Raw genomic sequence first — 26,394 nt, 5'->3', positions numbered from 1 at the left:
GCTGTCTGAGTGGGTGAGATGGTTGAGTTTGTCTATTGAAATGACATGGTCTTGGCAACGGGTGGAGGATGAACAGCTGCTTTGTTTTCTATTTTCTACCAATTTTGCTTCATTCATCTAGATTGAAAAGTTTTCCATGCTGTGAAACCTGTTTGTTTGATGGTAGAAATAGAGATTAAACCAAGGATCACTGCACAGGAATTATAAAGAAAGCCATTCCCTGTGGAATTCCAGTTGATGTGAAAATGAAGTGGATCAATACTATAAACACACTTTTTCAATTGATGTCATAAGGAAAGTTATGTGGTATGATAGGTTCCTACTTCTATTCAAAATGTTTATATATGTGTGTGCGTGTGCGTGTGTGTGTGAAGAGTTCAGATACCAACGCTTTTAAAAGCTACTTTGGTCAAAAGTTAGATAGTATAAGCTCATAAAATACTATCATGTCAAACCCACTAAATCCCATCCTCAGCCCATTCAGAAGTACCGGTACTTATAAATATGAGCCTGACAAAAAGACGGACGGACTTAGCGGCTTTTGCATCTGAAGTCTTCATATATGCAGCTCTGAAAAAAATTACGACACACACACACATGTTGGTCTATGTGGTTTACAGGGACTCTCCATAGGCGTAATGGTTTTTATACTGTACAAACCGTATTTTCTATCCCCTTACACTGCCCCTGCCCCTAAACCTACCCATCACAGGAAACATTCTGCATTTTTACTTTCTCAAAAAAACATCATTTAGTATGTTTTTGAGGCCATTTGAATTATGAGGACATTTGATATGTCCTCATAAACCACATTTATAGTGTAATACCAGTGTAATACCCATGTAGTTATACAAATTTGTGTCCTCATAAACCACATAAACAGGCTCACACACACACACACACACACACACACACACACACACACACACACACACACACACACACACACACACACACACACACACACACACACACACACACACACACACACACACACATATATATATATATATATATATATATATATATATATATATATATATATATATATATATATTTCCTAAAACTCGTCTGTAGCCTATTGTAAATGTTCCCCACTGGGAGGCGTCATGATGCCATGGTAAACCAAGATTTTATACCCATAACTCTATAAAATCAAACATAATAGCGTGTAATTTGCAAATAAATAAAGGCTAATGATATTTTATTTAGAATACTATTTGTAAACTGGTATGATATCGTAGGTTATACTAAAATATATAATATTATAATGCATTGTTGTAGCTAATATATTTATGAATATTTTACATTTATAATTTATAAATACTTTAGCTATATATTTAACATATAACTTACTGAATTATAATTATCTATAAAATTAGATTACATTTTACTGCACTTCCGGGGGCTATATATGATTTAAAAAAAAAATCAAAATCAAGTTTTAAATAATTTGATCGCATTTTAAATCAACTTGAGTTATAGCTACTACGTTAGATGTCGTGTGAGTCATTATTGTTGACATCAGAGCATGCTCTGCTGAAACTCCTCCTCACTCAGTCACTCTCTCTTTACTTCTCTGGTTTGAAAGTTACGGGCTGTGCCGTGCGTAAACGTTCGGGTGCACTATAAGTATGGAGCCTAATTCTTCCCTGCTATGATACATCCTCTTTCTCAAATATACTTCAATCATCACACAATTACGCCTGGGTGGATACTAAAGGAACAGACCTAGGCCTTTTTTATTTATGGAACGAGACCAGAAAATCTACAGTTGCCAGAACAGCAGCTTTGTCTCTGGAGATGGATCTCCCAGAACATCTGCTATCATGTTCTCCGCCGGTGTCCTTGGAAACGTAATCGCATTAATTCTCTTGGAAATACGGCGGAGGAAACAACCCGCAACTTTGTTCCAAGTCCTCGTTACATCTTTGGTCATCACAGATTTGGTGGGGACCTTCTCCGCAAGTCCTCTGGTTCTAACTGCGTACGTGAGAAATGAGTCTTTGGTCGGGATGAATGCAAACCGATTCGCTTGCGGGCACTTTGGATATACGATGACATTTTTCAGCCTGGTAACTCTCGCTATTCTTCTCTCCATGGCCGTGGAGCGCTGGCTCTCCTTAGGACATCCTTACTTTTACGAGAAGCACTTGAGTAAACGCTGCGGGTACATCACCATAGCTCTCATTTACTTGCTTTGCGCTCTTTTCTGTGTCACACCTTTCCTCGGTTTTGGGAGGTATATTCAACACTGCCCGGGCACGTGGTGCTTCATTGACACGAACCCATCTGATCTGGAGCACAAAGTTTTCAATGTCATTTACGCGACTTGGTTGCTCGTCATGATTGTGTGTACCGTTCTGTGCAACGTGTCCGTCATCTATCATCTTTCACTCATGTACCGGAGACGCAAGGCGCACCGGAACTCTATCCGACGGCAGCATGGTCACAAGAGGCATCGGTCCATCGCGAAGGAGGTAGAACATCTGGTGCTGCTCGGCTTAATGACAATAGCATTCGTCATTTGCTCTCTTCCTCTTGTGGTAAGGCAGTTACCGCTGTATCACCCACAAACACTTGTTTTCGCCTACATACGTTTACTCTCTCTCTCTCTCTCTCTCTCTCTCTCTCTCTCTCTCTCTCTCTCTCTCTCTCTCTCTCTCTCTCTCTCTCTCTCTCTCTCGTTGACTACTAGAAGTAATGTCCTGTTTGTTCAAAGACATTAATTGTTTAGTGTCCAAATTATTTTATAGTACATACACATAATGTTTACATTTTTCAATTAGGCTACATTAGGTTACACAATAATTACTAGCATGCTTTTTATAGGCCTATACTTTCTATTCTCTAACTCATCTAGTAGCTAACAAGTAGAAAACTTATACATTACATAGCCTAATAGTAGGCATATGTATTGAAGCTTGTTTTCAGCACTGAATAATTTTTTTTTAAACAAGATAATTGCAATTTTTTGCCCCACCCCCCCACCCACATATATAGACTTGCAATTCTGACTTTTCAGTCAGAATTGTGAAATATAAACTCACAACTGTGAGAGAATATCAGAATTGTGACTTTATATCTTGCAATTCAGAATTCTATGCATTTTATGGAGTTTATATCGCAATACTGAGAAATAAAAGTCAGATGTAAACATTAATTTGCGGGAAAAAAGAAGTCAGAATTGTGAGAAAAAGTGAATTGCGACTTTAAAAAAAAGTGCACTTTTTTTCTCGCAATTCCGAGTATTCTGAAACTTTTTTTAGATAATTTTTCCTCAGAATTGTGAGATAAAAACTCACATTTCTGAAAAATATTGTAAAGTTATAAGGCGAATTTATAAAAAGTTTAATTTACCTTTTACTAATTAGTCATTACATAGTCGTGCAATAACATGTAAAAAAAAAAGCAATTGTATTAATATCTCAATCAGAGATGTCAATAAAATGAATGTGCAATATGTTAACAATGAAACAGTTAGTTGTCTCTTTTAAGTTTGTAATTAGTAGCAAAAGAATAGTAGTATGAAGTCAATACATACTAGTACTAGTGACTAAATTTATATACAAGTCACTATAGGAATTGGAACTATTATCTAATGAAAATGGAGTGAATATAGTTTTTTAAAAGAAAAAAATCCCCTTATGAAGTAATGTACATTCAAAATGTATTCACCAAATTATTACACTGTAACATGAACATCGTAATGGAAAGTGTGAGAATGTTTTTATGCTGATACTTTTGCTGTTTTGTTTTATTGCTTATGCACAACATATAAGTTGACATTGTGTTCTTGTTTTCAATCTACATCTAGATTAATATCTACATCAACCTTGTCTTGGGTCCAACAAACACAAATGATCTCATATCCCTTCTCTTCGTATCGGTGAACCCCATCATAGACCCCTGGGTCTTCATCATCCTCAGTCCCCCGGTGCCTCGTCTGCTCTGGAATAAGATGTGTAAGACAGCGAAGTCCAAACCCACGCAGGAGAAGATCCGCAGCATTCATCCGGTCATGTATCAGTCAAGCCCTTCTGAAGATTTTCTGAAAGTTTACGCGGGAGTCCCAGGAACTGCTGGCTCCTGATCTCTAAAACCTCTCTGTGTTCGAGGGAACGACTATGGAGTGACCGCTCACCCACATTATGAAAATAACAGATGCAGAATTTTCGGGTCACTGGAGACCTGAACAGATGGGTCTGAAACTTGAGGGTGAAAGAGTTGGCTGGTGTTGCGCCATCATGGAGAATATAAATATTATAATTTCTTTTAGCAAATTAAGTTTATTTATTATCTTTATTTATGAGAAACATTTTTGTTAGCTGAAAAGCCGAGCCGTGCTTTCTGCTTCAGCTGCAAGGTGAATGCAGGTCTCTTTCTTTGTGTGACTTCATGCTTCATCAGTTTTATTTTCTACATTCCGTATTATGCAGGACTGAATCATGTCACAGCAAGTCAGTTCATTGTGAAAGAGCCTAACCACTTAAATAAAGCCATGTAACAGTCCCATGATGATGTCAGTCATTTGGAGGGAAGTTTGTGCAGTTTGGATCAGTCATGTTCAGAGTTATTCACATATGTTATATCTCCTGGAAATCAAATGCTGATCTGTGTTAAAGGTAGCCTAGAAATCTAGACGCACCCTAGCGGCAGCACATCTAATTTGCCGCGAGTGTCGTCTAGCAACTCTCAATTCACTTCTGAGCTGTAAACGTCAAACTCTGGTCGCATCAATCACATCGTGTATAGAGTCGGTGGGCGGGGCTTAATAGAATGACGGCCGAGTTGCGTTTGCGTGCTTCTAGTAAACACAGAAACTGGCGAACGCCGGTCTTTCGAATCAGCTTTGGCCCCCGACTTTGAGTTAAGCTTTTCTCTGAGAAAATAACAAAGAACGGCACTGAAGTCATTCTTAAGAAGGGAAGATGTGTTCTGAGTTTTGCCGACCGGATACGGCGATAGTTTAATCTGTCAACTAGCTCCGCTTCACCTTCGTTGCTCTGGTTGGTTGAAACGCTATCCAATTGCGTGCACGCCGTACAGAGGGAGTTTGAAAGTCAACCGTTTATCCCGCCCCTCGGATTGAGCCCTGTCAATGGTGAGTTTCCAGACCACACATCTTGATGTGGGTCTGGCTTGTCAGGCTATGTTAAAGGGGTAGTTCACCCTAAATGACAATTCTGTCATGATTTGCCCTAGCCTGGCTCTACCCTCTTACGTACTTCCTCTCAATTTTAATTTTCCTTCAGTACTACGTCTGGGACTGCTGTGTATTCATAGATTTTCTCCGAAAAAAATGTACAGGTCCAATCAGCGAACAGAGGGACTGGCTGAGAACAATGACGTTGATGTCGTGTGCTAGTTTGAGTTGTAGTTCCGTAATGGCGGCGGAGAAAGATGCGAACGAAACCATTCATTCCGTTGTGGCACCGCTGCAGAGTATCCAGAAGTTAAAGCCGGAGCAAGAACAATCTTTGCTGAGGTTTGTTGGTGGCCCTCCTCCCCAACAGGGTGAATTCGGGGAAAGTTTGATTTTCCAGCTCGCTCCGTTAGTGGTGAAGGAGTTGCTGAAGCCCTATTCGGACGGTAATTGTTTCTCATGGGGTTGGAAGGTATTGCCATCATTTAAGTTACAGGGGCTAGTCAGTTATTTTATTGCCTTCCGTCTCCCACAACCCTCGTAAAAACCCTCGGCCGAATTACCTACTGCTTTTGACAAACACCTGTGGTAATGTAAGCTGTCCGAATCCACATCTCTGAGTTTTCAAGAATATATCACTTCAAAATCCACTGTTTATAATCCTTTTTGACCACTGCAGAGCACCGTACGGTAGTGCTTTTCTGTTATTTGGATGCATTTCTAGACTTGTCTTTCTTTAAAATTCTGGCAAGTATTTACAAGAGCAATCACTGCTTAAACAAATTAAAATAAAAGCACGTAAATATTTGAATTGGTCCGTTATTTATAGCAGCATTTATTATCATACCAAGCATATGACATTTTATTTACAGCATAAAATCATGTTACGGACCACATGACTGGTGCGTTCCCGACCGCAAGTCTCTCCCCTCCACCGTGGCGTGAATAAATCACAATCCGAATGCAACAGTTTTAGGTTTTACCCTATGGTTTTATCACAGAGGTGGCCTGCACATTTATTTTGACGGATTTCCATGTGTGAAGCAGGCGAAGGGCGCATGACAGTTAGTGATTGGTTATGGCAGATCCAATAGTTTTAAACTACAGCAGAGCACCCGCCTTCGCGGAAGTAAATACTTGTCAATGGAGAGTGGCCAGACTCTATGTACAAATGAAATGTACGAGACAGGCTAGATTTGCCCACCCTCATGTTCCAAAACGTCAATGGAACAAAAGAAGATATTTTGAGAAATGTCTGTGTTTTCTTCATACAATGGGGTCAAGGGGACTCCAGTGTTGTTCAACGTTCTTCAAATATCTTCTTTTGTATTCTCCTAAAGAAAAACAGGTTTGTAACAACATGATGAAAGAATTTTAATTTTTAGATGGACTATCCCTTTAAGAGCATTCTGATCATCTTGGTTTCATCTTGAAGGGAAACACATAAGTTGTGGGTAAGCATAGTAATGGCTCACTGGGCATGTTTTTTTTCTGTGTCTTGAGCAACACTGTTTTACACTCTTCAAACACCCACACTCATCAGACCTTTCATGTGATGAACTTACAACCCATGACTCACGGTCAACAGCAGACATGATCAAGATTTTTATTATTTTAGGTTATTATGTGTCATCAGACATGACCATTCCCAATGTCACTTAACAAATACAAGACATTATGTGACAGTGTGCTAGATTCTTTCCATCAGCTGTCTCCCTCGAGTGATTTTGGTTTTACAGCCCCAAACGCAGAACTTATTTTTCAACTCATGAAATATGACAGTAATGTCCTTTGGCAAAGCATTTCCTTGTTTATAAGAATGAATTCCATTACGGTGACAGAATCAAACTTAAAGATCTGAAATTCACATTTTATAGCCACTGTTATACATTTTAGATTGAATAATGTCCTGGGAAAACTAGAGGTTGCTTACGCGGTTGTGCTATTTCCCACAATAAACACCAGCTTTTGTGTAAAACACATATGTTTTTAGTTGGAGGTCATTTCCTTAAGAATCCACATGTTGTTTTTTGTCTTTAATTGCACAGCAAATAGTGACTCTCGGGCTAATGAAAAAGTGATGGATGTTCTGTTGTTCACCTTTGTGTGCAGAAACTCTTACAGGGTACATGTGTTCATTTAATGTGCTTATTTAATTTGACATTTGGAGAAGGGTAGAGAGGGATCCTTATAAGGCAAGACCGCAGAGAAACATTTATCTGTCAGTCTGGCCGTATAATAAAATCAATTGTGTGGTCTCTGTTGATGCAGTCTGCACAGGACCTCTCAGAGATGTTATTTCTTTGATAAAGTTAAAGTATTCCAGAAATCAGTTTTTGTTTATCTAGCTTTTGTGGCAATTTGTCTCGGATGGATTATGGGCACCTGAACCTAAACCTGATCTGTTCTGTGTATTGTCTTTTGTTGAATCAGTGCTGTTTTTTTTTTACCTCCTTTGCTGCAGAATAAAGCATCCACTTTGGGACTGGTACTTGTTTAAATGAATCTTCATTCTGAGTCCAGATGTATAAATATCTTGTGGGTTATTCACTTGTGCAATCATTAACAAGTAAAAACCTTGGTGCTGTGGCACAGCTGACTCGTGTGCTGTAATACTGATGTAGGGAATCCAGGTTCGAATCTGGCTTGCATCATTTCCATCCATCTAACTTTGCTGTCTTTTCAAATACAAATTACACATACAAACTACAGATACAAAAATTCAAATGCTCTCCTTTTAAGTGCCCAACTTTGGCGAAATATTCCCAAGCCTTCACAAAATGATCTTAGACTGCTTGTACGGAAGTCTTAAAAAATGAAAACAAAATCAAAAGTTACAAAGAAAACGTTTTTTTTTTTTTTTATTGAAACTTAAAAAAAAAAAAAAAGAATGACAACAACTATAGTTCTTATCTCACTGACAGAAAGTACTATTTTACCATGCAGTGGTTTAAGTCCACCACAACTGCACTGACACAGGGTGTTCCACAGGGCTCAGCTCTTGGTCCGTCTACATGATGCCACTTGGTGATGAATGCAAATATGGACTTCATTTTGCATCTTACACTGTAAACCCTAGTGCTCAAAATAATTAATTGGTTTGAAATCAAATTAAACAAATTTGTTCAAACTAAGTTTTATGAGTATTTAGAAATGTTTCCATCTAGTTCTCAAAACTGAGACATTTTAAGTAATCTGAATTTGTTTCGTTGTTTTATGAACTTTTATTTATTTTAACTAAAATTTAAACAAAACTGGGCTGGGATTTATAAATGCCAAATGCCAACATTTTTATAATGTGATTTTTGAGCAAGATTAGCATTAAGTTGGAGACTTAGAAGTGGTTAATGTTTTGTTCATTATTGTTCATTATTATTATATTATTGCTGTTCTCATTCAGCAAGGGCTAAGCTAATGCTACCTAAGCATTGGGTAACCAATAAGCAAGGTGGCTTTTATTGAATTAGCTAGCTAGGGTTACCTAACCATAACCCACACTTCTAAGAAATTGAGATTGTATGATTTTTTTAAAGTTAAATGTATGAATTAGCTTACTCAAATATTCTAAGTTTAGAGCAATTAAAATGCATGATTACAAATACAAATCTGCAAGTTCTGCTTACTTAAATGTAAAATTTCTTAACTTAAAAATGTTAGGCAGATGATCTCCTTGTGTGCCACCTCCGCGTATATTTCATCTCTGCCTGACCCACTCACTGCACGTATTAGAAAAATCCAACACCTGATGTCCCTGAATTTTCTTAAACTAAACCTTAAGCAAAAACAAAATGATGCTGATCAGCTTCACCCACCTGTAAACATGCTGTAAATCCCTCCTCCCCTGTATCTTGGCGTTTTATTTGATACCAATAAATCTGGGAGGACTCCCAGATGCCAAGTGTTTTAAATTTTTTGCTATCACTGTATAACAACTGTATAACCATTGAATTTACAGCACCTTCATATAGGCTATGTGATTAAATTATTTCCCCAAGAATTACGTATATTTATTATTTCTTCAGAATTCCTTTTTTAACACTCAATCTGAAGTCAGCGTCACCATACAAGTATCTCTGTGAAATAAGAGGTAATATTTTTATATTGATAGCAAAATACTTACCCATGATTTCATAGGTTTTGCTTTCTTTCCTATTTGTCTGTTTCTCTGTGTGGCTCCAAAGTCATTAAACATACTGCGGTCATACTGAGATCAAATCTCCTGAACTTCATTCACAGGGAACTAAGGAAACATTGTTTGGCACTGACAGACACTTACATCAACACCTTTAACTGTTAGAACAACACACGATTGCATAACAGCAGTTAATGACTATCTTGAAATGAGTCAACAGGAGGAGGAATTTCACCTTGAGAAACTTTTAAAAGAACCCAGCAGGCAATAGTCGTCATTTCGTTGTTTCGGTTAATAGTCCCAATATAGTCTGACTAAGAGTAGCCCACTTCTATAGGTAAAATAACCTTGAATTTGGTTACATGTAGTTTTTGCCATAATAACTTGCGAGATGTATGATATTCCATCACTCAAGCAAAGTCAACAGTGATTACAAGGTGTTTGGTTTTTTATTTTGACATGTAAATGTTTATTATTGGGCTATTGTTAGACATCTATTCAATTATTATTATTATTATTATTATTATTATTATTATTATTACTATTATTATTTTTATTATTGTTTTATCCAATATGTCAGGACTGTGTTTGGATGGCTATTGGGCGTCTTTTCGATGCAAATTGCTTGCTAAGAAGTTGCTGAGACAGTTTAATTAGAGTAAACATTGAGCAAACTCATTACCCGCTGAAGCTATTTTCACAAACACCTTCTCATTGTCGTTGAGAATAACACTAAATAAGGATTACTCATTAGTGCCTGTGGGGATCAGTCGAATGAGGCATCTACATACTATAAAACTATGATCACGCCAGTTTGACCTTATCAGACGGAAGTAATAGCAGATGGGAACACTAGATGAGAATCGTCAGGATATGAGGTAAAAATAAAACATAAATACCGTTCGGTTTCTCAGAGAAAAACTGCTCTCATAGAGTTGTTACCCATTCACATGATTATATGACTGGCACACTGCAACGGTTGGAGTTAAAAATCTTCATTTGTGTTCTACTGAGGAAACAAACACACCTACATGTTGGATGCACTGGGGGTAAGCAGATAAACATCACGTTTTCATTTTTGGGTGAACTAACTCTTTAATTTAGATGTTAAATGATGATAAAACATTCAAGTTTAAAGGCCCACTGAAATGCATTGAAATGTGCAGCGTTATTCAACACGTTGATGTAATTTCCCCTGAAACAGGAAGGCTTGGTGGGACATATCAGACAGCTCCTCCCCTTTTTAAAAACAGCCAATAGCGTTTGTTTATATCACAGTTTGTTTACTGAGTTCGTCATCTGTGGACTACAGTATTTCAGCTTGGTAAAACCGCAGTTTCCTCCTAATCTCAAACTGTAATCTTTTAATCTTGAAGTAGTACATGTATGAGCAAGTTTCAGCCCCAGCTTCAGCGTCTATCTATTTAGGGGCAGGACCAAGTGGCATCCTCCCCCTTGTTTCTGTTGAAGCCAATAGAGAAGTGACTTATATTGCAATTCATCGACTGGCCACTAGGGTCAGGCTCCAGAAGGGAGCAGAATCTCATTGAGCCCCATGCTAAAATGCACAACTTTACAGTCTAGTACAAATTGAGGTTTTGGTAAAAACAGATAATTTTAGCGGAAGTGAGAGACTGTACATTTTGAATGCTTATATTTCCTTAATTCGTTTTGGAACCAGTGGCGTAGCACCAAATTTTGGGCCCTGGGTACAAACCATCTTGCTGGGCCCCCGTACCATGTATGTGTATGTATAGAAAACGGACTTCCCTGCCTCGGGCCCTGGTTACTCAGTACCCTTTATCCCTCCAGTCCCACGCCCCTGTTTGGAACAGATTATTCATAACCTTAAGACTAATATATTCATACTAAAAGCTAAAAAAAAAAAAATACTTTTTTTTTGTTAAGGGGGCCTTTAAATCTGCTGTCCGTAACCTTTTTTATGTTCAAGATTTACAAAAATTATATAATGAGATTGTACAACTTGAATCTGTTTTCCAAACCGCGTTTTTGTCTTACCATGAATCATTATAGTACACTTATAACAAGTATTTATATTGGGACTATTTCAGGTCTGTCTGGTAGGTACCGCTGCGGAGGAGCACAGTCCCTGCGTGATCCGCCATAGACATAAACAGAGAAAAGTAGCTCCGGTGTCATGACGAATCCTGTCCGCTATGAAATTGTGTCCGCAAGGACCCCACAAGCGATTCTATTGGCTGAAAGAAATTTTAATAGGTAATCTGTTCAGAGCCTGATTACAATTCTTACAAAATCGCGTTTTGATTTTTGCTGTTTAAATTGTGTTAAAATAGTCTTTAATGTTCTTACAAAGCATGTTTCATATACTAGTACTATATAACTGAAGCTATAAGTGCTTATAAGTATATAAGATATATACAAGCATATCTCATATATAATCTATTTATTTTGTGCACCTGTTCTGTATATTGCTGTTTTTTTTTAATGATTTATTATTTACATTATAGGTACATTACTATGTCATGATTTTGTATTGGCACTTAGTTTATCAGTAATTCAGAACATGATTTTGCTCCCATTATAGCAATGAATTACATATTTCAAATAAATGTTTTGCATGTGTATGTGTGTACTTAGTATGGCAATGAATTCATAGTTTATTTTTAAACAATTGGTTGTCTAGAACCATGTATAACAACTTTTGATCAGACATTTAAAACCGCTACCAGCGGACATGATTTCACAGGGGGACAGGATTTGTCATGACACCGGCTGCAATGTTCTTCCGCAAGATGCATGCAGTTTTGTTTATTAACCACTAGCGTGCAAAACGTTAGGGACTGCAGCTCTAAATGTTATCTGTGTGAATGCATATTGCTAATCATTGACTTTCATTCACTTAAGTTAAGGGTGTTTGTGGTAGATTACATCTTGGATAAGATTCATAAAAGTTTCACACCTTCAGCAATCAGCACACATTATTAAAGACATTGATGCACAAACCCAGATACTGTAGGTTCTACATAAGTACATAAAAAAGCTAAACAACTCACTCATTAGACTTCTTGGTAATTCTATGCAAACTGATTTTTTTTTTTCCAACTGGACGCGGCTGTTGCGTCTTGCATCATTAACACAGAACTAAAGTTTGATTCAGTTCGAATAGTCATCTGGCTCAACTGGTTTCTCCAACCCAGGCTCATTGGAAATACGTTACTCTGCCTACATTTTTGCAACACCCTAATTATGTACCTCCAGGTACGTTTACCTGCACTTTTTGGGTGAAGCGTCCACCGGAGGCGCTAAGTGGTATTATTTTTTCTCCATTTCCAGACTGATCTCATGAAATGGCGTATATATGACACGCCAATTCGTATGCCATTATGGCGTGCTATCAAGACGCATAATCGCTTTTTAGCGTGTTTATCAACGCCGTTTCATTCTATCCCCCTACACTGCCCCTACCCCTTAAAGCTACACTGTGTGATATTTTCCCCCATCTAGTGGTGAAAAGGTATATGACCATCCAGTGAATAATAGTTTCTGCTCCTCTCAATTTCGATTTCGTTTCAACTCCTACGGTGGCCGATTTAGTCATAGCTTCCAGTTCGACCTCTTCGGTGAGTGTTGCTTCAACTCAAGTTATGAGGTAATTTTTGAAAACGATTATAATTTGCAGTTATTTAATTTACCAAAGGATCTATGATCAAATTAATCTATGTAAAATGAATAATAGTTTTACGTTTTCGTTATTTTTAACCAGCTCATTGCTAACATCAGCTATCAGGTTCCCAGACGAATGCAAGCTCTTAGTAAAGTAACTTTTATCAGTGCTATCGTTATTCTGTATATTGTACGACATCACTAGCGTAAGGCAAACAAATTATAATGCAATTAAAATATTAATCTCATGTTATCCGTCATAGAACACGGATTTATGTTATAAGGTAAACAATACTTTTTCATCATTGACGCGAGGAAAACTATCCTAGACGTCGTTCTAGTGTTATGCACAGCACACCATGATATAATTAGCCAAGCAACAATAAAACTTCCAATATACACAAATAGGCTGAATTAATATTACCTGTCGAGAAGAAAGCAGGCAACGTCTGCGTTCTTTTTAAAATCATTGCTCCTCATGAGCTCTTTCCATATTGGAAAGGCCACTCCAGTATTTACTTTTGTCTTGTTGATTTGCCTGTCGCGTTGCCGTCTTAATTCTCTTTTCCGCTTCCTTGGCGACTCGGAAACATATTCCGCAATGTTACTAGGTCCCCGACCCGGGTCGAATTCGGTAATCAATGCCGGGACGTGGTTGCTTTCACACAGAAGGCGACCCGGCAATGTTCCGGGAATATTGCGGGTCCGACGTGCAGTGTGAAAGGGGCTTAAGAGTGATCCTCCATCATCATATAGCAGCCTCAAGCAATCCTCCTCTTCACATTCGACACGGTGCCATCGAGTGTAAAAACGCGAAAAGCGAAGCTTGAACTTACGGGTATGTCCCTCTTTGGTAAATGTACTTTCAAGATGGAGGAGCAACATGGCGACCGTCATCGGAACCCTCAACACGTATGTATTTTCAATTGTATATTATAAAATTACGAGAATACTTTATTACTTGAAAGAAGTAAATATACATTAATGAGCACATATATTTTTGAAAGAACTAAGTGATTTTAGCTAAGAATAAACTAAAAAAGTTACACAGTGTAGCTTTAACCTACCCAACACACACACACACGTACGCACACACGCACAGCCCCTAAACCTACCCATCTCACACACACAGCCCCTAAACCTACCCATCACAAGAAACATTCTGCATTTTTACATTTTCAAAAAAACATAATTTAGTATGTTTATAAATCCATTTACCTTGTGGACACACACATATTCAGACACATTTTGAACGTGTAACTCAAACCCTTCCCTAAACCTACCTACTCGAGTGTTATAAAAAACAGGATATAACAGGCAGATACGACTGCATACATAATTTGTTCAGAAAGTACAAATACTCCAAGTGTTCCAAGGCCAAACGATTGATTTGTGTGAAGAAAATCCCCAAAAGCGATCAGTAACGTCGAATCCATCTGCCAAAGATTAATAATAAATTTCAAATATTGCCGCCGGAAGAAACGTGACGTCAGCTTTGACAGCATTGGCTGTCGTGTGTCTCGTGACCAATTGCGTCATTACGTCAGCTTCGATTGTAAAATGCCATTGGCTCTCGTGTGTTTCGTAAACGATCGCGTCATTCAACTTGTTGTGTGCATCATTTGAATCAGAAATATGAATGAACGAGTGCGTGTGTGTTCTGTTCGCAAAGGAGCGCGATCATCATTTCAACGACTAAAACATTAAGATCATCTCTGTTCTTCACATGAAGATATCGTATGACTTCAGAAGACTTGGAATGCAACATTAGTTAATACTTTTATACTGTTTTTTGGTCAGTTTTTGTAATAAATACATGTGACTGTACATTTATTTGCCTGTTACTGTTATGTGTTTTATATTGTTGAGAGTTGGTAGGTTTAGGGTAGGAGTGGAGTTAGTTACTCCAAAATATAAAATTATGCTATAAATATTCATTCTGTGAGATCAGTCATGATGTCATGTTGCGCATCTGGAATGGAGAAAAAAATATTACCACTAGCGCCTCCGGTGGACATTTTACCCCAAAAGTGCAGGTAAACGTACCTGGAGGTACATAATTAGGGTGTTGCAAAAATGTAGGCAGAGTAACGTATTTCCAATGAGCCTGAGAACCAGCTTAAATGAATGTTTCTTTCTACAATCCAACATCACTAGCAGTGTTGGGAAGGTTACTTTGGAAATGTAGTTACCCTGTTTAAAATGTAAGTAGTGTAACTATTTATATTACTTTATTAAAGTAATGTAACTGATTACATTTGATTACATTTTGAGTACTTTTCTAAATTTCTAATGAATGTATTCAACTGTTAATCATTTTCAAACATTTAAACCAGGTAATAACCTTACACAGTACCGCCGCTGGCCGTCACAACTGCATTAAAGTGACAGAACATTGTTTGCATTAAAATAAACATGTACTGATGCGAAAATCTAGTAATTTCACCACAGATGCATATAATTCTAAATTTACTCTTGTTTCAAAGTCAACACATGGCTTTTTTTCTCGGGTAAAGCAAGGAAATGACACCTTACCTGGCATTTAGGTAAAAAAAAAAAAAAACAGTGCTGAATAGCATTCGGCCTTTCTTGGAGATGGAAACATAGTTAAGTATGACCTGCAGGATTTCTTTTAAAAGGGTTTAAAAACGTTTGCTATAGGCGAGCTAGGCGGTTGCCTAGGGCGAAAATTGTGTTAGGGGCGCGAGCACGCTCTAGTGCCGCCCATTACTTCCCATTAAAGCTACACTGTGTGATATTTTCCCCCATCTAGCGGTGTAAAGGTATATGACTATCCAGTGAATTTTAGTTTCAGTTCCTCTCAATTCTGATTTCGTTTTAACTCCTACGGTGGCCGATTTAGTCCAAGATAAACATGGCAATCTTCCTCTTCACATTCGACACGGTGCCATCGAGTGTTAAAACACGAAAGGCGAAGCTTGAATTTACGGGTATGTGCCTCTTTGGCTAATGTTCTTTCAAGATGGAGGGCCAACATGGAGACCGGCATTCGAACCCCTCACCCGTATTGTAGCGGCCCTTTGACGTCGAAGAATGAGGCAGAGAGTTTCTGACGGGTGCTCTTGGTTTATTTTTACTCAGATGCAATAAAACACATTGCTGAAGTGTTCATGGTCTCACTTCTTTGTTGAACAGTTCTCTCTGTGCACCATAACAATAGCATTGTAGCACATGGCACCGTAAAACTACAAAGAAAAACAAATAACAAAGAAACAAAACATAAATTTCAAGGAAAACACACTCCACCAAACATTCACAACATTAACTACACATTTAACACCGTCCAAATTAATCCACAAATATTACCAAAGAAATACACGAAACCAAAGTAAACATACCTCGCTCTGCTTGCCAAAGGGATACTTAAGTTTGAACCCGTTTCCCAAGTTGATGTTAGCTTGAGAACAAACGTGAACAATTGTGAACTGCCATTACTCTGTTTCCTGTTTACTTATATACGTTTATTGCCCCCTAGTGGTGGTGCAGAGCGAAGCAATTTAAAGGGGAAGGTCATTACACTCCCACCAAATCATGTTAAAATTAAAATTTCATGTTATAACACCAAATCATACATGATTTTAAATTCCAATGACCCTTTTCAACACAAAAATACATAAATAAATAACAACTACCCTTGTGCTAACCCTAATTGCGTAATGCAAGAGTGTCGTCTGCATTAATAAATCATTCACTCTCAAGTAGAACCACTAATTTTGAATCGGTCGCTCAATGACTGAAGGTTTAGTGTGGTGCCCTAACTTGCTTTTCAGTTTTCGTTCTCCTGTTAGAACTTTAACTCGTCGGACCAAGCCATCGCTCCCTTGAATGACCTCGACAACTCGACCTAACTGCCATTGGTTCCTGGGCAACATGTCATCTTTGATGATGACTATGTCATTCACCTTGAGATTACGTCGAGGTACATGCCACTTCTGTCGTGTGGAAATATTCAGAAGATACTCTCTTTTCCAGCGACTCCAGAACTGTTCAATTAAGTACTGGACTCTGCGCCACCTTTTTGTAGCATACATGTCTTCCTTCAAGAATTTCCCAGGAGGAGGAAGAGCAATCTTAGATTTCATTAAAATAAGATGGTTTGGAGTTAAGGGTTCCAGTGACTTGGGGTCATTTATTCCATCTATAGTTAATGGTCGACTGTTAACGATAGCCATTGCTTCGTAAAACAATGTTCGAAGGGACGAGTCATCAAGTCTACCTGGGCACTGAGAAAGTGTAGCATTTAATACATTTCGCACGGTCCTAATTTGGCGTTCCCAGACACCACCAGAGTGACTGGCTGACGCAGCATTGAAGATGAACTCACACTGATTCTCACCAAGAAATGCTTCCAGTGTTTTAATGTCACATTCTTTAAGAGCTTCACGAAGTTCATTTCTAGCTCCCACAAAATTTGTGCCACAATCACAATAAAGTTGACGTACAGCTCCCCGGAGGCTGATGAAACACCTTAGAGCATTGATGAACATATCCGTTGACAGATCCTCTAACATTTCGATATGGACGGCTCTTGAAGAAAGGCAAGTAAAAAGAAGACCATACCTTTTATACTCCTTTCGACTTTTCTTTATGATAAATGGGCCGAAGCAGTCCATACCAGTGTAGCAGAAAGGGGCAGAGGCTTCAGTCCGTTCTTTAGGAAGCTCCGCCATTTGCTGCTCCTCTACTGGACTCCTGAGCTTTCTACATTGCACACATTTGTAGATCAACTTAGCTACAGATTTACTGCCGCCGATAACCCAAAATCCATTTGCTCTGAGTTCCATGAGTGTTTGATACCTTCCTTGATGACAAATTTTGGCATGGTAGTGTGTCAAAATGAGTTTAGTGATGTGGCTATCTTTTGGCAAAATCACTGGATGCTTGACCTCTTCACTGAGAGAAGACTGCTTCAACCTTCCTCCAACACGAAGAAGACCTCCTTTTAAGACTGGATTGAGATGGAAAAGCGAACTTGATTTCTGAAGAACGTTTCCTCCCTGAATTGCTCTGATCTCTTGGGAAAAAGCCTGTTGTTGAATGAGCTTAATAATAACCTCAGATGCCCTTTCATGTTCTTCTACAGTCACAATATCCTTAAGACCTTTCTGTCTTATGGCTAGCCTTTTTATTCTAGCAATGACATTGATGAGGGTTCTCCAGGATGGAAATTTACCAAATCGTTCAAGAAAGTCCGACCTAACACCCCCTTTGGTCACAAATACTTGAACTAGTCTAACTTCAGGGTCTCCCACAAGTAGATTATTTGAAAGGTTGGGAGTTGGACACACATCTTGTTTCCATAGAAATTTGGGTGCTGACATCCAGTTTGTTGAGGATATGTCTGAGACCAGAAGACCTCTAGAAACATGGTCTGCAGGATTTTCAGATGTATTAACATAATACCACTGGCTTGGACTTGTGATTTCTCTAATTAACTGGACACGATTTGCAACAAACACATGAAATCTTCTGGCTTCATTGTTAACATATGCTAATACAACCTGCGAATCAGTCCAAAAGAACTCTTGATCGATCTTCATTTCCAGTTCGGCCTTTAACATAACACTCATTCTGGCAGAAACTACGGCAGCAGACAATTCCAATCTCGGAATACTTTTGATCTTGGTGGGTGCAACTCGAGCTTTTGACATTACAAGACTACAGTGTACTTCATCTTTGTCGTTCTTAAATCTAAGATAAGAACATGCACCATACCCTAGGTTGCTTGCATCAGAGAAATGGTGCAGTTCTGTCCAGATTATGTTACTGAAAGATGGTGGATGATAGCATCTTGGAATGCTAAAATCTTTCAAATCCTGAAAACTACTTTTCCACTCTTCTCACTGTAAGAACAAATCATCAGGAAGAGGATCATCCCATCCAATATTTCTACGGCACAGCTCCTGTAAAATACATTTTCCTTTCAAAAGGAAGGGAGCGACAAACCCAATAGGGTCAAACAAAGAAGCAACAATGGACAAAACACCCCGACGTGTGGAAGGCTGATCTTTCGGTTTGATATCAAAACTAAATGTGTCATCTTTCATAGAACACTGAGTTCCAAGAACAAGTGTTCCAAGAGTTACTTCAGGATTCAGGTTAAGCAATTTGGTAGTTATTGCCCACTCTGAAGAATCCACACAGTGAAGAACTTCTTTCACATTTGAATTAAACTTATGAAGGCGTAACCCTCCATGCTTGCACAAGGTTTGCGTTTTGACAATCAACTCTTTCGCTTCCTGTATCAGTGGGACTGAAATCAAGCCGTCATCAACGTAAAAGTTCTTCTTCACGAATGACGAAGCCGCAGGACACTCAGATTTATACTGCTCTGCTAGATATTTGAGACCAAAGTTGGCACATCCAGGAGATGAAGCAGCGCCGAAAAGGTGTACAGTCATTCTATATTCTTGGGGTTCTCCTTCCAAATCTCCTTTCTCCCACCATAAGAATCTCAAGTAGTTTCTTTCATTAGGAGGAACATGGAATTGATGGAACATCTTTTCGATATCGCATGTCACGGCAACAGCTTCCTTCCGGAACCGGCAAAGTACTCCCACCAACGAATTGATCAAGTCTGGACCAGTGAGGAGAGTGTCATTCAGAGAAATGCCACAAAACTTTGCAGAGCAGTCGAATACCACCCTCAACTTGTCTAACTTATGAGGGTGGAAAACACCATGATGTGGTATATACCACACTGTTTCTCCATCACATATTCTAGGAGCCACCTCTGCATCCCCCCTGCTGAACATCTCTTCCATGAAGGCCTTATACTTATCATAATACTGTTGGTTTGACTTCAGCTTCTTCCTTAAGTGCTGCAACCGTATCATAGCAAGCTTTTTGTTATTAGGTAATGAAGGAGGACTGCTGCTCTTGAAAGGAAGGGGCAGTTGAAAATGTCCATCTTTTTTTTGTTTGATGTTATTACTAAGAAGACGTATAAAACGAACATCTTCCTGGGACACATATTTGTCCTCATAACTCTTTTCATTGAAGTCTGACTCTAATACCTTTAAGACCTCATTAGCTGATGGAACTGATATTTCTTTCGCTGAGACTCGATGAACGAAACTTTGACTTCCTTGTCTATCCAGGTGGGGATTACAAAGACCTATAATACTCCAACCCAGCTCTGTTTTCTGTGCAAAAGGCTCATTTTCATTGCCGATGATGACCTCTAAGGGTGCCAAAGCTGAAGGACAATCATATCCAATCAACAATCCTATATCACAGCTCTGAAGTGGTGACAACTCATTGGCTATATGCTTAAGGTGAGGCCACTGCAACGCAGTCTTTCTGGTTGGAATATAAGCTTTATCCACAGGAATAAAGTCACATGTATAGGCTTGCTGAATTTTAATACATTTCCCACCTTGGAGTCCTCGCACTTGCAGACGACCAACCCTTCTACTTGTAGTGACTGTATCTGTGGTCGTCATAGTACTAAGTCTCAACTTCACTGCTTCACTGCTTACTTGGAACTCATCAAGAAAATCTTTCAAAATAAAAGTTGTGTCGCTCTGTGTATCAAGTAAAGCATAAGTAAGGATCTCATTATGTGGCTCCTCCACTGTTGAAATAAAGACAGGAACAATACTAGAGGTAGCAGACTCACGTTGTGTTACTGCATGAGACATAACCCTTTGAACTTCTTGACTCGCGTTCACTCCTGTAGGGGTAAAATCTATTCTTGATATCTTCAGAGGCCCTTTGTCTTTATCTTCGTGCAAACAGGTGGGATGGCGCAGGCTACATGTGCCACAAATATGCCGTCTTTTGCAGTCTTTAGAAATGTGCCCCCTTTTCAGACATCCAAAACAGAGATGATTCTCACGAATAAAAGACCTCTTGTCATCCATGGGCCTTTCTGCAAAGATAGGACATTTTACAATACTATGTGCTTCACTCTTACAAACAGAACATAATGTCATCTTAATTTCTTGTCTTGTTGAATCTTTAACTTGAGCCTTTGTGTTAAAGGCTTTGGCTCGTTTGGGAAATCTCTCATCTGGAATCTTAGAACTCATGAGAAGTGGAGAAGTAAAAGGACAGCAAGCCATCTTAGACTCCTTCTGCAAGAACTCTACAAATCTCTTAAAGCTTGGAAACTCACCAGTCATATCCATTTCTTCAACCACAATTTTGTTCCATTTACGCACAATCCACTCTGGTAATTTCTTGAGTAGTTTATAATTTTCCTCACAGTCGTTCAGAATAGCCAAACCTTTAACATGTGGAATAGCTTCAACACAACCTTGTAGAAAGTCAGTGAACTCTCGCAAAGAAAGAGAATCATTTGCTCCCACCTTAGGCCATCTCATAATTTTTTCTCGAAAAGCTCTCTGAACAATGAACGGATTTCCATACCTCTCCTCCAGAACCTTCCAGGCGCCCTGGTATGCATCTTCGGAATTTCTATAAAAGAAACCTTCCACAGCTTTACGAGCATCTCCAGCCAGATAGGTTTTCAAGTAGAACATCTTCTCGCTTGCTGGAATTAATTTATGGTCAATAAGTGCCGTGAAGGACATTTTCCAATCAATGAACCTCAAAGGATCACCAATAAAAGTCATTGGCTCTGGAGCAGGTAATCGACTTATGCTTAGAGAGTTTGCTAACACTTTAGCTAAGTCCTCAGTCTCTTGAGTTGTCTTTACCTTATGAAGTGGCTGTTGGGAAAGACATTCGTAATCAACCTCTCTGCATCCCGACTGAGTTGCATTACCTCTCACCTCCTCATCTTCAAGGTTGCCCTCACAATTGTTGTAGGCCTTGACTCGAGCTGCGGCTACCTTAACTTCCTTTTCTGCTTGTAGCAGCTGCAGCTTTGACCTTTCTGCCTCGAGTCTTAGGTGCATGTCCTTTTCTTTCTGTTTCATCTCTGCTTGCATTCGTGCTTCGTTCAGCTTCCAGTCCTTCTCCATCTTAACTAATCGGGCTTGCTGATTGTGAATTTCTTGCATAGCCTTCACTTGCTCTACATTGGCTGCAAGGTCTGCTTCTGCATCGGCTCGCTTACTAGAAGCTTTGGAGGAGGTCTCTAATGCTGCTAATAAGCATTCTGAAGTCTGTGATAATTCTGAGATGATAGTATCTGTATTGGTGTAACCAAAGATAGATTCATACTCATCTTTATTTAATATCTGCCTTGTTCTTTCTTTCACAACTTCCTTTTTATGGCTCTCATCTACAGTTTCAATTCGTTTGCTCACCAAATCACTGATTTCTTCAGTCAAAGTAGCACAAACATCTACTCTTTTAACGATTGCTGGCGTTGTAGTTTGATTGCGCAACAAAGGAGCATAATGCTGGGTAACTATATCGTGCCTAGTTTGAATGTCCCTTAAAATTTGTTCAAGCTCTTCACCTGTGCATAAAGTTTTCAATTTAGACCGAGTTTCTTTAGCTGTCTGCTTCCAGAAGTCATAAGCTTTATTAAAAGCTTTCTCATGCTTTATTGCCTCCTGTTTATGCATCTCTAGGCCTTTCTCTGTACGATTTCTTTTTCGAGAGCTCGATCTTGATCTAACCTGTTGCACTCCTGTAGAACTGTTTAAATCCTTATCAGGAACTGGGTTTTGACTTGCGTGTGCTACCGCTTGCTCAACTGTGTCTTCCATTTTGTCTGTCTACAACTTAGAGCATAAATTACTCATATCAGACATCTATATTGACACACATATTTCGCAAACAGAAATTAGTCAAACCGTATATATGCAACACAATTATAAATTGACATTCAAACCTTTACACTCATTTGTTAAGCATACCACAAACATAAACCCAGCATTAAACCATGACAGTCGATACTTTGTAAGACGAATACTCAAATCCATAACTTCACTTCAACAATAATCACCCTGTCGTTTATAAACTTAATATAAAATTCAGAAATGTTTACAAGCCACAAATCTCTTAAATTGTAAAAGTTTCACTTAATCAAGTCATTTTTTTCTTTTTTTTTTTCTTTCGTGAGTCCGTAACAACAACGTTAATTTGCAGTTACCTTAAGTCTTTCGTGAATAAAAGTGTTCCAAGTTGACTGTATAATATCGCAGTCCTTACGTGGAACCAGTCTCTTGCTGATTCGATGCACACAACAGTGACTCGAAGAAAGCTTTAGCTGCAGCGTCAGATCCCAGTCATGCAAAGAGACAACAGCCACGCGATGCAAAACGCCAGATGAAGCAGCGAGTTTTACTGTAGCGGCCCTTTGACGTCGAAGAATGAGGCAGAGAGTTTCTGACGGGTGCTCTTGGTTTATTTTTACTCAGATGCAATAAAACACATTGCTGAAGTGTTCATGGTCTCACTTCTTTGTTGAACAGTTCTCTCTGTGCACCATAACAATAGCATTGTAGCACATGGCACCGTAAAACTACAAAGAAAAACAAATAACAAAGAAACAAAACATAAATTTCAAGGAAAACACACTCCACCAAACATTCACAACATTAACTACACATTTAACACCGTCCAAATTAATCCACAAATATTACCAAAGAAATACACGAAACCAAAGTAAACATACCTCGCTCTGCTTGCCAAAGGGATACTTAAGTTTGAACCCGTTTCCCAAGTTGATGTTAGCTTGAGAACAAACGTGAACAATTGTGAACTGCCATTACTCTGTTTCCTGTTTACTTATATACGTTTATTGCCCCCTAGTGGTGGTGCAGAGCGAAGCAATTTAAAGGGGAAGGTCATTACACGTATGTATTTTCAATGGCATATTATAAACTTAAGAGAATACTTTATTACTTGAAAGAAGTAAATATACATTAATGAGCACATATATTTTTGAAAGAACTAAGTGTTTTTAGCTAGGAATAAACTAAAAAAGTTACACAGTGTAGCTTTAAGTATAGAATCCGAACAAGCGAAATACAACATATTGTTTATTAAACATGATCATCATAGGGCCACACGTTTACTTATCAACCTGATTATTAAATTGAATTGATGGTGATTATTGATTATTGGTTCAGGCGTTAGGTCAGGCAAGTGTTCATCTTTGGCGTAAAAATATTAGAAAAGTGGAAATAAAGCATCTAACGTGATTAATAATAAGTGCTTCTCACTTAGGGGTAGGCCTAGGTAAACAGACATGTGCTGTATTAGAGACAATAAAAGTGAGTGGGGTGGTGGTGGGGGGGCAAAACTCCATCTCGCCTAGGGCAACCAAAGAGCTAGAGCCGGCCCTGCTGCATATGTGAAAGCACAACAGGGCTCCAGCACCGCATACGCAACACACACCGCATACGCACTGCAGACGGAGTATGTATGTGTCAACTTGACAGGGTTACCAAGCTTATTCAAGGAGGAAAATGTTAGCTAAATACTTTCTGTCAAAGGGTTCACTTCAGACTAGCTAATTTGTTACGATTGGAGATTAACATCGTTAAATAAACGACTGGACATGAACCAAGCAACACAGCTAAAATATGTTTTGAACACATGGTGTCGCAGGTGGGAGTAGGCATTGCCTTTCCTACTTCATTTAATGACTGCTTACAGTTAAATGTAGGCTGTTACATACTTGCAGATACTTCCTCATGGTTCTAACTGATGATAATAGCATTTAAAAGCCGGCAAACATACATACTTTTTCCACTGAATTGTTATACACTGACTAGGCATAACATTATGACCACTAAGGTGAAGTAAATAACAATGATTATCTCTTCATCACGGCACCTGTTAGTGGGTGGGATATATTAAGCAGCAAGTCAACATTTTGTCCTCAAATTTAATTTGATAGAAGCAGGGAAAAATGGCAGGCGTAAAGATTTGAGCGATAAAGAGCGAGTTTGACATGAAGGCCAAATTGTGATGGCAAGACTGGGTCACAGCATCTCCAAAACTGCAGCTCTTGTGGTATTGTCTGCGGTCTGCAATGGTCAGTATCTAGCAAGGATAAGAACAGTCCAAGGAAGGAACAGTGGTGAACCGGTTACAGGGTCATGGGCGGCCAAGGCTCATTGATGCACGTGGGGTGTGAAGGCTGGCCCGTGTGGTCAAACGGATAAGCTAGCCCAAATGGTAACACTTTACAATAAGGTTCATTAGTTAACATTAGTTATTAGTTAACATGAACTAATAATGAACTGTATAAAAAGCATTTATTTATCTTTTTGTTAATGTTCATTTCAAAATTGACTAATACATTATTAAAAATCTTGTTAACTGTATTAGTTAATGCTCTGTGAACTAACTATGAACAGCTGGATTTTTAATAACTAATGTTAACAAAGATGACCAAATGTGCTGCTTGTGGTTAGTTCGTGTTAGTTCATACATTAACTAATGTTAGCTAATGAAAACTTATTCTAAAGTGTTACCACTCAAATTGTTCAAGAAGTTAATGCTGGTTCTGATAGAAGGTGTCGGAATACACAGTGCATCAGTTTGTTGCGTATGGGGCTGCATAGATGCAGATCAGTCAGGGTGCCCATGCTGACCCCTGTAAACCAAGGGGGTAATCTAGGACTCGGAAAGCGTTCCACCCATAGGGGCTGCCATTGCTAACCAAGCCATCACCTGCTGTTAGCATCCCATTGACTCCCATTCATTTTTGAGTCACTTTGACAGTGAATAACTTTACATCTGAGACGTTTAAAGACTCCATTTGTCCATTGTTTATTTCTAAAGAAACACGACAATGCATAAAAGGCTCCGTTACCTTGTATCTTACACTATCGCCCCGCAGAAGCTGTTTTTGAAAAAATAGGCTAACGATTGTGTTGATTGAGAAATTACCGTATGGACCTGAGGAGACGTTCGCAGGCAATCTTTTACTGTCTATGAGACAGTCGGGGGGACGTGGAGACAAAAAGTCTGATTAAGTCAAGGGGGAAGAATGGGGAGAAGCCCATAGTGAGCGAAAAGCAACGGGAGAAAATATTTAAACAACGTGATTCAGCTTTCACTTTCCACAACTACTAGAAGACCTACAGCTGTCAGACAGGAGGCTCACGTCACATCTACGTCGCCAAGCTCAGTCTGAGCCTGCGCAGTTCGCTCAGCCATCAGGAAGTGAGTGCCCCTAGGTTGACTTCATTTTTTCGCCGTTGACGTCAATGGGATCGCTCTGTCCATTTCTTTTACTGTCTATGCTGTAAACAACAGAAAGCGCCACTTTCATGGCGCAACAGAACTGAACCAGAGCAACAGCAACAGCAACAGCTGTTGCATGTGAGCAACAGAACTGGACCAGAACTGGATCGGTGTATTTCCTACCTTTTTCTGGATTAAAATATTTTTACATTTCCAGCACTGGAATGCATTTTTATTAATCACCATGGTTGCAACTCTCAGACAGGTCGTAGCCTAAATCTTTCAGCGGCAATGTGGATTGAAGAAATTAGCAGATGTGGTGCGCTGCAGAGCCAATCAAAAACATCTGAACAACATAGCTTTACTAAATGGCCTTTAAACTTAATAT

The 26,394-nt window shown here is 38.9% G+C and overlaps 2 protein-coding genes across 2 annotated transcripts; one reads left to right on the top strand and one right to left on the bottom strand.

Moving 5' to 3' along the window:
• The first annotated feature begins 1,404 nt into the window (after positions 1-1,404).
• Positions 1,405-7,629, top strand: ptger2b (prostaglandin E receptor 2b (subtype EP2)). Its single transcript, XM_067417244.1, has 2 exons — positions 1,405-2,546; positions 3,818-7,629. The coding sequence occupies exons 1-2, from the start codon at positions 1,749-1,751 to the stop codon at positions 4,091-4,093; spliced, it is 1,074 nt and encodes a 357-aa protein (XP_067273345.1). The 5' UTR covers positions 1,405-1,748; the 3' UTR covers positions 4,094-7,629.
• Positions 7,630-16,651: 9,022 nt separating this feature from the next.
• LOC137041032 (uncharacterized) lies at positions 16,652-22,605 on the bottom strand. The gene is made up of 4 exons (XM_067416956.1): positions 20,796-22,605; positions 20,566-20,616; positions 17,505-17,645; positions 16,652-17,411 (listed from the first exon to the last, which is right to left on the bottom strand). Exons 1-4 carry the CDS (start codon positions 22,568-22,570, stop codon positions 16,652-16,654), a joined length of 2,727 nt encoding a protein of 908 aa, XP_067273057.1. The 5' UTR covers positions 22,571-22,605.
• Between the last annotated feature and the right edge of the window lie 3,789 nt (positions 22,606-26,394).

The sequence above is a fragment of the Pseudorasbora parva genome, chromosome 15 (assembly GCF_024679245.1).
Source record: "Pseudorasbora parva isolate DD20220531a chromosome 15, ASM2467924v1, whole genome shotgun sequence".
Classification (NCBI taxonomy): domain Eukaryota; kingdom Metazoa; phylum Chordata; class Actinopteri; order Cypriniformes; family Gobionidae; genus Pseudorasbora; species Pseudorasbora parva.
This window is presented reverse-complemented; position numbering and strand designations above follow the sequence as displayed.

Bases quoted from the DNA above. Each gene is read 5' to 3' on its own strand.
- LOC137041032 (XM_067416956.1), bottom strand. From the start codon at position 22,570: ATGGAAGACACAGTTGAGCAAGCGGTAGCACACGCAAGTCAAAACCCA. The intron at 20,617-20,795 runs GTCTTTTATTCG...CCCCTACAGGAG, and splicing joins AGGCCCATGGATGACAAGAG to TGAACGCGAGTCAAGAAGTT. The intron at 17,646-20,565 runs GTGAGTCTGCTA...TGTGCAATGTAG, and splicing joins GTCTCATGCAGTAACACAAC to AAAGCTCAGGAGTCCAGTAG.
- ptger2b (XM_067417244.1), top strand. From the start codon at position 1,749: ATGGAACGAGACCAGAAAATCTACAGTTGCCAGAACAGCAGCTTTGTC. The intron at 2,547-3,817 runs GTAAGGCAGTTA...ATCTACATCTAG, and splicing joins TTTGCTCTCTTCCTCTTGTG to ATTAATATCTACATCAACCT.